This window comes from Malurus melanocephalus, unplaced genomic scaffold, assembly GCF_030028575.1.
Source record: "Malurus melanocephalus ecotype Western Australia unplaced genomic scaffold, MMel_1.1 scaffold_163, whole genome shotgun sequence".
In the NCBI taxonomy this organism is placed as follows: Eukaryota; Metazoa; Chordata; class Aves; order Passeriformes; family Maluridae; genus Malurus; species Malurus melanocephalus.
Window position 1 is genome coordinate 1,031,010 of NW_026623395.1, and position 15,720 is coordinate 1,046,729.

At 41.8% G+C, this 15,720-nt stretch overlaps 1 protein-coding gene across 1 annotated transcript in view; it reads right to left on the reverse strand.

The window, feature by feature from the left end:
* Positions 1–14,899, reverse strand: part of PRTG (protogenin) — a 73,684-nt gene extending 58,785 nt beyond the window's left edge. Inside the window, 2 exon segments of the mRNA XM_057372095.1 lie at positions 13,847–14,149; positions 14,773–14,899. Coding sequence (XP_057228078.1) covers positions 13,847–14,149; positions 14,773–14,854 — 385 coding nt within the window. The 5' untranslated portion in view covers positions 14,855–14,899.
* Between the last annotated feature and the right edge of the window lie 821 nt (positions 14,900–15,720).

A 15,720-nucleotide genomic window follows, 5' to 3' on the forward strand; every position in this document is an offset into this window, starting at 1 on the left:
GCTGAAACACACCTCCCTAGTGCAGCTCAAAGCCAGTTTTTTGGCTGTATTAGTTTTAAAGCCAAAAACATGAATATTCATGTTTCATAATGCACAGAAATACCTTCCTCATTTTACAAACAAGGGAATTCTAACCCAGCTCTCCTGAGCATTTRGAAAATGCTGTTTGTACAACAAGCTATTGCTCCAGGGAACTAGATAAAAAGTACTAGGTTTTCTCTCAGCTTTACCATTGCCTGTGTTATCTGGAGGAAAGTAATTTAGAACTTCAGAACAAAAAACAAACAAACCAAATCAAATGTATTGCACTGATGGAATTGAAATTTTCAGTCCCTCTACGTGAGCACCGCACTACACTGATAAACTAAATCTCTCTTTGATTGAAGGCCAAATTAAAAGAGAGCAATGGAGGAACTCTTCTGACCCAAAAGTAAACCACTCAATCATATAATGCATCCCCTTCCTTTTAGTAAAATGAATAGCCCTCCATAGAACCTTTTTCTTCCTTGACAAGTCCTTGACAGAAGAATGTGAATCTGGACAGTTAAATGAATCAATCACCAGCTGCTAGTCTAGGGCCAAGATGGTGAGCCGAGGGGCCTGCCAGAGTTCACTGACCATTGGGCAAAGCAGGACAAAGGCTTTGCCTCTCTGAATAGTCTGCTCCTGGGATCCAAAGGTCACTTAGCTGCCTTGGAAACGGTCCCCTTTGGTTATTTAAAGTTCTCAGGCTATTCTGCCACAGATATTATTGTTTCAGGTGGTCACCATTTTTCCCCATCACAAGTTTGTGAAAGGCYAGGCAACCATTATTTAGATAAACGGAGGACAATGGTGAACACGGCAGCACCTAAATAGTGAGGAAAAGAACAATTAAAATAAATAAAAATAATGCATTACACTTCCCCATAATTCCAGCTTCTGAASAGGCCTGTGAAAAACATCCTCAGAGAAAGAAGGTCCCAGCATCCAGAGGCACAGACTCCCAAGAGGATTCAGGTATATACATTGCACTGAAGGCATGAGCGCTTGAATACCTCACTGCCTTTGAGATTCTTTACATGAATATATCAGGAAAAAAACAACAAAAAGAAGAAAAACACCCCACAACATAAAAACACCAACAAATCCCCAAAAGTACTGGGGCTTTTCCATAGTCACAACTGCAGGGCTGTATTTCCAGAAATGGGCCCTATAGCTAAACACAAGATCTGTAAGCCTAACAAGCAGGGGGTGGTCTAGGCCATGTGGGGGAGTAAAAACTTGTGAAAAGAGACTGACGAGATGAAAGAGGAGGTGAAACCCACAGGTGCCAACTCCTGCACAGCCCTGGAGCACACAGTCCTGCCTGGCACCTCAAAAAAACTCTTTTCCTCTGCACCAGCATTAAATCCAACTTCATCTCAGTCAGATGACAGAAAGAGTGAAGTTCGTATGAATAAACACCAGAGAGTGCATAGATGAGCATAAGTGTGTATATATATATTTTAAAAATATTATCTGAGGATTATTATTATTATCTAGGTAAAGTTATTGCTAAATACATGCTCAGATACCAGCCCACGTTTTGGTTGAATCAGAAAGTTCTGACAAACTTACTTGTTTAAGAAGTTGCCACAAGACCCTCTATTACAATCTTTTTTTCATGACATCCTGCCCATATAAAAACCTAATAGTTCAAGCTTTTTGGTTTTTTTGCATTACATACATGATTAGATAAATGAAGCCTAAACTCTCCCACTCACACATTCAATATATGTCTCTTACACGCATGTATACACACATAATAAAAATTTCCAAACCGAAATGTGCAGAAGTTGGGAAACTGAAGAAATGAAGCTGTTAATGTAACTGATTTGCTCTGTTTATATACATGCTTTAGGAGACAATACAACTGCACAATCACACTTCCCCCACTATTCACAGCACCAAATGAATGGTGCTCACATAATGAGCATCTATTCAATATTTTGTTTTCTCCTCTCTGTTCAGTGTGTGGCCTCATTCCTTGTTTATTGCACTCTGTTCCAGCCCTGAGCACAGTTACCACCCTTCCTATGGCCCTTCCTGCAGGTCTCTGCATTACAGCTCCCTCTCTACTGCATCTACTTTCACAGCACCTGGAGATCATGCTCAGTTATTATTTTAATTTTACTGCTGGGTATGGACAAACATTTGGATGGTGGACTGAAACATTCACTAAATGTAGGTGTTCAGGACAGGACACAGATCCTTCACAGCGTTCCGTGTGGTGCAATCATGGACAGCTCCCCCAGCCCGCCTGACCAAACCCCCAACTGATCAAACCTCACAACTTCATATCAAATATCGAGAAAGAAACATGTGATCAAAGACTTCCCATGAAAAACAAGTGGGCTTATGTCACATATTGCAGAAGCTTCTGGCTGAAGCAGCAATGCATTTTTAATATTCTAAAGGTCCCGGTTAGGAGGTTATCTTTTGTCTTTCTGAGGTTCCCAAGGGAAGCCCAGGCCTCCTGTGTGCACATGCCATGTCCTGAGAGATCAGCTGCTCAGATGGGCACACCCTCCAGCCAGTYTTTGCCAGATCCCCAGTCCTCTTCCACTCCAGATTTATATCCATGGAAACCTCAAAGCGAGCCAAGTTCCCGTTCCCTCGCTCCACAAGATTGTCCTCAGCACTCGCCACCAATACCCCTCCTGACCTCCAGACACATGAGATCCCTCACACCTCCACCTCACACACCTCCCCTCCCAAACTTCCTCCCCAGGTAATTAGAGCATTGTTTCCAGCTTTCCATGCCAGCTGGTTTCTCCAGGCAGTGTTAGATCACACTTCAGCTCCTCATTAATGTAGAACAGGAAAAAAAGCGAGTCTACATCTGTCCAGGAGTGCTTAGAGGGAAAGCCGAGCTCGATGCTCACAAGCAACATGCTCAGCACAAGCAGCACTTTCTGYGACTCTACCTAGTCAAGCTAAGTAACACTGTGTAAACATATACCAAAAACAAAAAAAGTTTGAGATTTTTCCTCAGAACTTACAGGACAACCAATTCTAGTCATAGTAACTACAAAAGCTACTTCCAGACACAAGGAGCACTTCCCCACCAAGTTCCATGTCTCTGCTCCCTAAGTAGACATTCCCAAGCTGCCCTAGTGAAAAAAAAATTCAAAGAAAACAGGTTCATCTTAGATTTGCTCCAGGGAACAGGATAAACAATCCTGATGAAATATACTGTATTAGAAAAATTTAAAAGCAAAGAGATGGATACTGACATGACAAATTTCTATCCAACAGTTCTACAATATAAATATTTGGTAAATTTAAGAGCAGAGCACCAATAGCCCCCTTAGATTAAGATCTTCATTTRCACACACACACACAMAAAATTCAGAGTACAAGAATCATGATTAAAAGCATCAATAGGCCCCATCTCTACTATGCAAAAATAAAGTCTGACAGTTGATTCTTTCTTGGGGTGGGTGATGGGAGGACTTTTTATGCCTTCTTATAAAATCATGGGATGTTTTTGTCATTGATAGAACTCYAGGCTCTGCTATTCCTTCAGAAACATCCTTGATAAGAGAACTACAGCCAGACCACACTATTCAATTCAAACCTATGTCAACTTACCTAACACAAATATTTTAATTATTTTAAATCAAAGTAACACCTCAGTGTGAAGTTCCCTTTGCACTGCTAYTTCTTGAGATGGTCAGAACTGACCTACCAGTTATTAGCTGCTAAAAAGAGAAGACAAASTCTTCCCAGATGGCCTCAAAGCCCCACTACTCCTGCCCACTTACCTCTAGCAAACTAGTTGACTGATTAAACTTCCTTATCTTTCATTGCAGTTTCTTTTTTTTTTAACAGCTTCATGTTTACATCATGAGTGGACTTTCATAACTAGTATACACCAAAACCCCACAGGCTACTTACTGCTAATGAAGGTCATTAAAGAAAATGTCAACATTATGAACATTCATCTAAACACAAAGCACAGATTTTGAATGTGCTTCATTCTCTCAGCAGGATCTGCTTCCAGGATCTCCTCTGGATCACGAGGCAGACACAACTCTAAAAGGAAAGAAATGCTATTTCTAAACTTAAGCATAATAAAATTCTTCATGAAAAATAATTACTCTGTTGTCAAAACTGACATTTTTCAATAAAACCTCTGACCATAAAGCAGTCTAATATACTACCATGTGCTCCATAATGATAACTATTAGCAGATTAGATATGTTGTCTTTTATGTACAGATTTCCTGCAGCTGTTTTATGATACATAATATAGGTGTTCCTTTAGCATGTATAGTTTATTATTATTCTTGTTATAGGGTATTTATCTTAAATAAATCCATGCAATACCAGTAATTATATTGAGGGGGGAAGGGAGGATAAAGCCCTGTTTAGATTTCAGGGATTCAYCATCTGAAAGCTTTTATTCTTCCACAGTGAAGGAAAGTTATGACCTTTGACATGTGGCCATGGTGCCAAAGAAACTGCTCATAAATGTGTGTCAGTAAAGAAGCAGAAATCAATAAATTCATTTAATCCAGTGAACTATTATGTAGTGAGACACAACATATTTTCAAGAGCCAACTGCTCTACTCCTTCTCTCAAAAGACAAAAATTTTACGTAACGAATTTTTTGGTTATTCAATGTTTTATGGTATCTTAGACCCAGTAATAAATGTTTCAGTCAGTTATGGCACGATTTGTTAGTCCATTCATTCCTGTTTGAAAGATCCCTGACACAGTTGGATTCAGGTAGCACAACAGGAGCACTTGAAGGCAAGCAGATACCCTATTAACAACCTCACCATTACCAGAGAGGGCTATCCCACAGGAATCAAACACTGGCAGGTGTTAAAAGTGTGTAGAGAGCAGAAAAAATAAAATAGTTCATCATTCCAACAAAGTAATTTCAAAAKACYAAAAGCACTGCTCTACAGTATTATAAAGGCTTTCAGCAATGCTTTCAGSAACTTGGTCACCCACCAAACACTAAGGGAATTACAGTAAGCAATGCTGGGTAAAGCTTATGATGCTGAAAAACAAATACTCAGTGCCACGTGCTGGGAATGTCACAAAACTCCCATCAATGCTACCAAGAATTCCACAGTCAATTCCTTGTACGCTGTGGGATAAAAGTGAGCTGCCTTCCTGGCACAGACTGGCTGAACTAATAAAAGCAGGATCCACTTTCAACCTCTAYTGAAGATCAATGATAAATCTGCTTCCAAACTGCAGGCGACAGGGCTGTTTGCATAAATAAGTGTTAARAGCAAGAGGGAAAAAAGAGCTGGTCATATGCTCACTCTGGCTTTTGAAGAGGAGAGGGGGAAGGAAGTTTCACCCTTGTAATTTGGGACACGCTATGTACAAAGTTTCTCCTCAGGCAAAATGACAGAGTCGTGCCAGAACTCCCAGAGAATATTTCCAGTTARCATCAATTTACTGGATGTCACAGACAAGCTTAATGAAGAGAATGATAAATATCTGTCAATGGCTTCATAAAGTCAACCAATTCTCGTTACAAAAAACATACATAATGCACAGCTCTGCCTGAGGCACATGTTATAGTTATTAAAGGTTTACTAGAGATCTTGACGTGGATGGTGAGATGGTAATTTAATAATTTACACTAGTAATTTGCTGATAAGTCATCTAAGCAATTYATTAATACCTTCAAGATTATCCAAGCAGACGTAAGCATTTTAAATTCTTCAGCATGTTCAAAGACTTTAATTTTAAGGTTTCTTTGAAAGGATAAGAGGCTATTTGAAAACTTCCAGTTATAACAGGTTGTAAAGCAAAGAACTGTGTAACATTGAGMAGGTTTCATTGCACATTATTGCAATGGCTATTAAAACAGATTTTTCTTAATCATAATCATTGTCTGCTTTTAAGTGACAGACAGAAGCCACCTGAGACAAGATATTATATTTCTGTAGAATCATTTTTACCTCATCTAAATTTGGGGTCAAAACTGACCTCAAAGTTTCTTATGATATTTCCCTTCTCTGTCACAGCTGTGAAAATAAGCTCCACTGGAAAACAGCACCTCCTTCCAGTCAYCAGACAGGAATAAGGAAGGAGGGGTCACCAAAAGCAGTTTTGCTCTGATCCAAYGCAATGATATACCACACATGCAACAATTTATAAGAGAAAAGGAAAAAACAAAAGCTAGCTAAATGCARCAAAATCAGCCTGCACCTGACATGAGCAAAAAAAAAGAATGGGAACATGGGAGAGAACACAAATGATGGGAAAATTTTCAGTGTTAAAAYAGATCAGCAAACAAATGAAATGCTTTTCTATTTGATATGATTACCTCTCCATTTTAAGGTGTACAGAAAGTGAGTGTCTCTTGATACAGCTTAAAAGAGCTGACAAACCCACTTTGTAAAATATGCTGATAGATAACTTTTAGGATTTTAGAGGGAGAAGATGGAGCATTGCAACCTCATATGAGAAACCTATGCTGCAAAGCTGAGATGCAAGCTGGTTTTCTAATCTTATCTTGTTTGGACTTTAATCTGAAATGTCTCAAAGTAGAGCCAAGAAAACCTCAGAAACCATAAGGTTTTACACAAGAAATCCTGATCTACTGAACTGAGAACAAATAATGTAATTCATCAATGTGATCAGGATTATTATTTGAAGGCACTAAAAACCAAATTTGAAAGTATAAAGTTGCTTCTGTTCACAGGACACTCTCCAGTTTCCAGCATTCATCCATCACTCTATACAAGATGCACACCTCAAGCTGTAAAGACTCAGTTTACCTTCCCCCCCAGCTATGTATTAAAAGAACACCAGATGACATGTTTAATGCCTGTAATAACTTACCTCTTATTACCACTTGTAATAATGTATCTCTTACGCCTGGTCAATGAGGTAATTATTTCTTTTAAAACACTCTCATAAGCAAATAATTTCAAAATTAAACTACTGCACCTCAGAGCTAAAGAGCAAATTTCTAATACACTCTTAAGGCAAGSTAAATTATTGCTATTATTAAATTCAAAATCATAATTTTAGCATGCTATGAGGCTGGAGAACTAGGACCAGGTAAGTTTTGCTGCTTTGTCATCAATACTTCCACTCACCTATGAACAAATTTGATTTCATTGGAAAAAAAACCAACCAAAACCAACAGAATTATTATTGAGAGTTATGAAACAAAGTAAAAGCAGCAAGAAAAAAAATCTGTCTGGCAATGCTTATTTATATTTTCCTCMAATAAATTAAGAAGGCCATCTCTCTCCAAAGTTTTACACAGAAAAAAAAAAACAGAGAAGGAGGTTACAGTAATTCCATACACTACGTCATAAGCAAACTGAACATACTCAGGTGATTTCACAGCCATCTCTTTCTTAAGTGTGCTATTTATGTCTTTGAAAAGCAACAATTTAAACCACACAACCAGAATTGTTTTCCRCTACAGATGCAGGTTTTGGAATGCTGCCAGATGGATTTTCTAACTCGCAACACAAATGATCTAGYGTGATTTTTTTCCCACCTAACTCAATTGCTGAGACAATCAACTTTAAAATGTAGACACCGCTCAAAAGCTACCTAGAGGTTGACCCTAGTAACTAATGTTGACAATACAACCCACACTTACTCAACAAAATGTGGAGTCATGACATTGTTGATTACTTTTTCACTTAGGTGGTGATTACCAGTTATAAAGACTGGAAGTAATCAATCCAAATTTAACAGCTGGGCCTATTGATGAGACAAAAACAGAAAAAAAAGGCGAAACTAAAGATTATGTCCACAATTTTGAAGATAAAGTGTGGAAAAAATATAAAATCCTGAGGAAAACTAACAAATACTAAGCACAAATTTGTCCAACAATGGGGCATGACCATATTTCTGTAGGAAAACACTTAGTAACTTTTAAATTCTTCCTCCAAGATTCTCTTTTGTCATTGTCTTAAATTGTTCTGCACACCATCAATAGCCACAGCTGTTACAAGTCTCTAGGCAAACAACTGCTCAGAGTGAGATCCTTTTCTTAAGGATAATCAGAGCTGGCTGACAAAAGGGGGCCTTACTGAATGCCCTTTCAACAATTTCTACACCAAGAAATGCAGAGAAAAAGGGAGGGGGAAGAAAGGGAGCAGTGGGGGGGGAACACCACGCTGCAGGAACAGAACAGCATCTTTTGCTGCCATACATTGCTTTGCAAGTGGAAAAGAAATCTCCATAGGTTATAYGCACACAGCACATACAGAATTTGCACCAGGTAAGCAGTGAGAGTTTTTGGTCACAGTTCTGAACAACATCTAGCACAGCACCATGTTTTCCCTCAACATTTCTCATGCAGGTGAAGCTTTTATTAGCGACAGACTATACTGCCAAAAAGACTGAGCATTCTTTTAAATAAGAAGCTAGTAAAAACTTTATACGTTGTAAAGTTACATTGATAAAAACTAGTAAATAAACCCTAACAGCTTTGGTCTTGCTAGCTAGGAAGAAAAGCAAGGGCATGGAAGAACTCAATCGGCATTAGGCTTGACACAAATAGGAAAATGAGGTGTTGAGGAAACCCATAAAAAGCTYGCTTCTCAGGTAATATGGTAGTGGAAACACTGTTTATGTTCACTAAGCAAAGTTTTATACATGTTTTTTAATCTTGGTAACAATATAAAAGCCCACTCTTTAGTGTGTGGAAGAGCTCTTACAAGTGCAGGYCAGTCATTGCTGAAAGGGAGAGAATGCCCTACTACCAACAAAAACAAAAAAAGCAACTTCTGGTTATGTCTTAAAAGGATGCTGATAATTGTCTTCTGACAAGGTGGTGAAGGACTTCAAGTCAAAAGATGTGTGGGGAACTGTAGAGGAAAATCCTACAATAAAAAGGTTTAAGAAGGAAAATACTTCCCAGTTTTCTTATTTCTTCAGGATATCTCAGTTAAAGAACAAAAATCTTACTGTTCTTCACTGTAATCAACTGATATTGCTGACTAAGACATTGGAACCTCATCCTCCTGCCTAAAAATACTGGAATTTAAATGCACTGACAATCAGCCATGGCACTCTCAGCTTAGAAACAAATATTCCTCTCAGGATATTCAAATCAATTAATCAAAAAAACAGCAGTAGCACAACACTTGTCAAAACCTAGACCACCAGGTTCCTCGAGCTGTCTGTAACTACACCAGTTCTGCTGCATTAAGACTTTGCTATCTCTTTCAATACAAGGCTATTGTCTACAGCTGCCATTTGGGATTCCACTTCCACATCAGTCAAAAAGCATTTCTGCCCCCTAACACCACCTTCCTTCTCAGAATTTGTACCTCTCTCCATTGCTACTTAACATAATTAAAAATACCTGTAGGTTCCATATGCATTTGGAAGATAACAGAAATGGCAGTTCACACAGAAAACAAAAACTATTAATATTAGCTATTAATCCTATTATTCTAATGCAAGATTCAAAATTATTTAAAAAGAAAAAAAAAACCGGTGGCATAAGGGCAAAATTTTTGCCTACATGTTTCACTATAGTTTGACGAGTCTAAGTTTCATCAGCCTTGCCCTGTCCTCACTAAGTCTTCCCACCTCCACATCAGCCCTCTCAGTTACACCAGTGCAATCACTGCGAGTGGCTCAAGACAAACTGCATCAGGGCACTCATCTGGGTTAAACATCATCTTYTGGTTTAATTCTATTATTTTAACCCAGACCAGTTCCCTGTTCAGTCAGCTACATGTGCCCACACAAGGAACAGCACAATGCAAAAGTGGGAACAAACAGCTGGAACTGCTAAGAAAACGTGATTGTCACAGCACAGAAAGAGCCCTAGCTGGATGCACTCTTCAGTGCAAATATTTAAAAGCAGAGCAAAAGATGCTATTAGGCTGYAAAAACATAAATACAGCCAATTATTGGCAGGACAGTGGGGCCAGAAGTTGCATCACTGTCCCAGCAGGTAAGCAAAATTATGAACTTTACACAAAGCAGGCTACACGTTGTATAAAGGGCCCAGCATTTCACAAACTGCTGTGCAGGGGCCCCACAGGCATCTTCCCTCCAGGAGCATGTTCCCAGAAACCTTCTGCTTGCATAACCTTTTACTCTTGTGAAATGTAGGAACCTGTACGAGTATAATTAGGCTTACATTTCTTGGAGTTCACAAACATTAAAATCAATTCAGCCAAGTTACAAGAGGAGAAAGGGGTATCTGCGAATGCTGTTTATATACCATCCAACCATCTTAAGACTTCCACTTTTTGTGAAAAGGAAATAAACAATGAGCAACCTATCCAATCCCTACCCAAACTCTATGTTACAAGCTCCACCTCCTCCATTTTTCCTTAATAATATCTTATTGGAAGTCTAGCTTTATTTTTAGACAGAATCTTAGTTAACTGTAGTTAAATCTTTATAATTTTACGATGCAGGAAAACAAAACTCTCAGCTTGTTTACTTTTGGCTGATCCAAAGTGGTACCAAAAAGACTACTTTCCYTTAATACTCAGTTAAAAGAGTTCTCTCTCAATAGCAGTGGCAAAAGTTGAATTTTGAGTAAGTCAGGCTCTTAGGTAGTACCATTTTCCCCCCCGAATGTTGCCTCACAAAGAAGCAGACGAGACCTCCTCCTCTGCCCCCACATCAATCAGCCAGCTTTGGAAATAACTACAAGCATGTAGTGAAACTAATATTTAGTTTTACCTAAGCACTACCTCAGTACCAGAGTTTTCTTTCAAAAAGTAGAGGGAATCTCACCAAAAAAAAAAAAAAAAAAAAGCCCTAAATTAGTCAAATTCTTTTGTGCATGGATGAACAACAGGAAAGCAAAGCCTTGGGGCCTCTGGGGAGGAACCCTGTCCCTGCAGACCTACTCTGATGTGCTTGGGAGATAAGGCTCCATAGTGACACTTAAGGAAAGGCCTGCTCACATTTGAATTTCTGCATTCCTCAAGAACAATTCATGGCAATCACTAACTTTGCAGAGGAGCTACATGAAAGCTTTGGCCAATGAATGAGGGTCATCTGCTCTTTATCACAAGGGTAAACCTCATCCTGGCCAGTTTCTAACCTTTTAACCCTGTGAATTCCTAATTTGCACATGAATAATGGAATTCTTGCCAAGAGTGCAACCTTCAGCTTCCAGTTTCTAACTTTAGAAACCAAGACCTGATCTCCTTGTGTGTTCAGATCTTAAACTCTTCGACAGATTAAAGTTTTTGATTTCCAAATGCAACACTAAACATTACAACCCTGAAGCAAAAGATAAGCTTATTGGCAAAACCTCTGACCAGGCAAAGTAAAAGAACATCCTTGCACCCTGCTGCTACCAGTAACTGAAGAGAGCATTTGCTTTTTCCTCCAAAGAAAGAATGCCCATTTAATGCCTATTCTCCACCTGTTTAATATGTATAGTTCCTTCTGTACCCTGACCACAAGGTAATTTGCCTTTGCAGCAACTGACAACTTCTTCTAAAAAGAAAAATTGTAAGGCTACAAAATCCCCCACAAGACTTTCATTTATTTCACTTAAAACGTCTGCAAAGTTCAATCAGTTCATGGTAGCAGGCAGAAACACTGTGAAAATGAGAGAGAAAACTAATTTTGCACGTGTTTTATGGGATCYGAATTATCACAATACAAATTACTGCCCAATTTCACAGCTTTACAGTAAAGATGACATTCTAAAACCGGTCAGATTGGTGCATGACTAAAGAGAAGAGACTGCTACATAGGATAACTTCATGTTTGGCCACTAGTTAACCACTTAATCACTAAGTCAACAACACCTACTGTGATCATTATGGATCCGCTATCTCCTCCAGTTTTCTCCAACAGCCATAGAAAGCCTTTCAAGTATTCAAAGAAGAAAAAGAAACCTTTTGTCACTGTCTTACAGAGAAGGGGGGAAGGAAAAAAAAAGGGCTGCAGAACAAGAATCTCACTCCACAGCATACAATCTATGGGTTCACAAGTGTTTCTTGGTGAAAAATCCACAAAATTAAACCACCTTTCTGATTAAATAATGTGTATGTGAGAAATAAACATTTACAGAAGTTCAGTGCTGTCTGAATAAAATCAGACACTACAATTGCATCACCATGCTATTCTACCACAGTGCTCTGTACTGCTCCAGAAATTCTCTGATATTGAGCATAGAGTTCATCCTGCAGTGTCTCCAATTTAAAGTGGCTCTAAATTTTCCAGTCCTACACACAGAATCCATCAGCCAACAGCTTAGTTTTATGTTAGTTAACAACAACAACAAAAAAACAAAAAAAAACAAAACAAACAAAAAAAAAAACAAAAAAAACCTGTCCTGTTAAGAAAGATTTTCTTGCCTAATTTTTGATCATGCTGACATTCTGAAACTCAGTGTGGTGAATTTAAAGGTCAAGAATTGTAATACTTGATTCTTCACCATTTTAAGAAAAGCACACAAGAATAATACTTCGCCTATTAGTCCTGTATATGAGCAAGAYAAAAGTATTAAGTAGGCAGGTTTTTGAAACAGAGAGTTCAGAGTTTCACATTGTTGAAACATGTGAAAACTCAGMACTCACTTGGAGCCACCTGCTTCCAGGATGGTTTTGAACCACCCGATGCTCTGGTTCACTAAACAAGATTTTTCACACCTTCCTGGCGGATCCTGTGGACAATTTTTATCAAGAGGTCAGAAGCATACAGAAAAAAACTAACAATTTTTTTAATGAAAGCTAATGTACCAATATTAATAACTAGTTTCAGATTGAATTTAATAAAAGCTGCAACTTAGAACTAATGTCAAGTTCTCACAGAGGTACCAGCACCAGTTTTATTCAACTTGCTACTAAGAACAGGGTCGGAAAGGTCAAAGGAAGTCTTTTCCTATTAGATTAAGTTCATCAGTTAAGTCCTATTATAGAGGGAACATGAGAAGACTATATAAACTGTGTACTCTCTGTGTTATACTTTCTTTGAAATGAAAGTTTTCTTTACTTTGCCAAAATTTACTTTTCTTTGAAAAGTACATTCCCATGTGCTTTTGGGAAGCAAAAGGAGATCATGTTATAGAAGCAGACTAGTGGCAAAGCTCTGCATTTCAGTTCCTCACATACATCTCTTGCCCAATGTTTAAAGATGATAGGAAAATGGAAGGCAACAAACACCCAGGGTCAGTCTGTTAAAGCCATAAAGGCACTTAGACACAACTATTTCCTTCACCATTCATGCAGCAGTAGGGAGTCACCCTAGAAATGTGACTCTCACTTCCTAAAGGAACCACATTACAAGCCCTTATGGGACATTCCGAGGAGTCCCGAAAGGGACAGCAGCCACATCTGCTTGGCTGAACACGTGTCAGAAAAACAAGGCCTTAAAGTTGCCCAGAAAACCTTTCCCCTCTTTCCCCTTCCAAAGATAAACATCTATATTAATCATTCTGCCCTGCCCCTAGATGGCACAACACAACATCAAGCTGCTGAACAAGGCATTTTTTCTTTTTTAACTGGATCTGTAGACAACCCTTGTCAGGGTGCTAGAACAGCACTTGGAAAATAAGACCAGGACTGCTGTGGCCAGCATGACTGTGCATCACCAGCTGCTCCAGAGACTGGTGACACACATGAGCCACCCACACACGGCACCACTGCCCAAGAGGCCTCACAGGCGCCYGCGCCACTTCTGCCACATGAGAGACTCAAAGAYRGACCACCRTAAATTTTTYCCATAATCCTTAAACATTTAAAAAGAAATAAARGTTCTGTAGAATTGCTCTATMATTTTGCATTTTACCTTTTCAGGTRGACAAYCAAAATGACAGGTTGTTATGTGCCATTCAGGGACTTGCTGTCACAAACTCATGAGCAAGTTAATAAACAGGAGCTGGGACTTACTTGCTAGTGTGAGGTGGCTTTTTTGACTGAGAATAGCTCCATATTTGTTCAGAGCTAAGCACTGGTAAAATCCTTCATCAGACAGTTCTCCCTTCTTTCCTTCTACCTCACTGATATACAACGAGCCATTGGATAAAGTGTAGATCCGTTCATTTTCAGACACTTTGCCTCCATTTTTCAGCCATGTAATAGTTATAGGAGCTTCACCACGCGCTTGGCAGTCTAAAACCACCGGATCCTTCCTTGAGACAGTAAYGTCCTGAGGCTCTTTCACAAAAAACAGTTCACTAAAGCACCACACTCCTAAAAGAGAAGAAAAAACATTTTGCCTGTAAGGACAGACGTGTAAGCAGAGACGTGCAGATTACCAAGCACCCTATGAGCTGCGAGTCATCCCGCTGAACCCACAGCACGAGGTAAAGCTATCGCTATCACACGCTCCGAGCGCTCCAAACTCGGAYAACTCCGGGGAAACTTGGTGCTGACTCCGAGAGGCGCGAAGCCCTCAGGCTGTAAAAGGCCAAGGAGCCAGAGAACCAGAGCCTTCCACACCGGCCCGGGGACCGCCACAGCACGGGCGGGGGGCGCGGTGGCCCCGGGGAGCGCGGGGCGCGGGGAGCGCAGCGCCGGGATGGCCACACAGGTGCGACCGCTCCGCCCGGCCCGCTCGCTAATTTTACAAGCCTGCCAAAGCAGCCGGAGCGGGGCGCGTCGTAAAAAGGCTGATTTTACAAGGAATCGTTAGCGAAAGCCCCTCGTCCGAGCGCCCCACCCCCCGCCCCGTCGCGGCGCGAACAAAGCGCGGAGCCGCCGCCGGTTCCCGCTCCCTCACCGACCGGTCCCGCCGATGCCRGCCAAATAAAGCCACGTGCGGCGGCCGCAGTGGGGCCGGGGCGGACAATGGGGCACGGGCCGGCCAGACTCACCTGGCAGCGGCAGCAGGAGCAGCAGCGGCCGCAGCAGCGGCCGGCGGCGGAGCGGCGCCATTCAGCGGGACGCGGCTGGCATGCCCCGCCGGCCGCTCCACAGACCGGTCAGCGGGCGAGGGGAGGAGACTGGGGACGGACGGAGCGGCCCCGGCGCGCCCGTCCCGGCCCTACTCTCMGCATCTCGTCTCCATTGGCCTTTGGGGAGAAGGGGGCGAGGGGCAGGGCCGGCCGGAGGAGGGAGGGAGGRACGCCGCTGGACGGGGCGGGCCGCAGGGCGGGGGGTCGCGGTGGACAATGCTGCGGACAATGCGCCGGGGCGGGGGGGCAGCAGGGCCGGCCAGCTCCGAGCACGAGGGGCTGCGGACTCCGGCGCCATCTGGGCCGAGCACGGCTCCGCAGACGCGGCCCCTCCCGGAGAGCGCCGGGACCCGACGGCAGCTTCCCTGGAGCCGGGCAGGCGCTACCGCTGCGGGACTTGGCGGGCGGGCTGAGCCCTCCAGCCGCCGCAGGAGMTACCGGCCATGCTTTCCCTCCGGACGCCGGGCTCTCCCGGGACACCGGCACGGCGRCAATCGGCAACACGTGCGCTGGAGCCGGCGCGGCGTTACCGAAGGGCTGTGCCAGACCCAGAGCTGCCCGCCCAGAGCAGAACCAGGGGAGGTGCTAARCAGTGGACGCTGCACTGCCCGGCGCAGGTGCAGCACTGTCCAGGTGTGCCAGAGCACCCGCACACCCAGATAAAACTGGCCTWCCTACACATGCATACAGTTGTTTGACTTGAGGATGGGCACTTATCAGAAAAAAAGCGCCAATTTTGTTAGTGGTTCTCATTGAGCCCATCCTACAGCATCAATAAAACCATTGCCAGATGGCCACGTGGGACAGCACTGTGCTGTCCAGGATGAGCTGTCCTTTACTTACCTCCTCACAAAAGAGCCCTAAGTT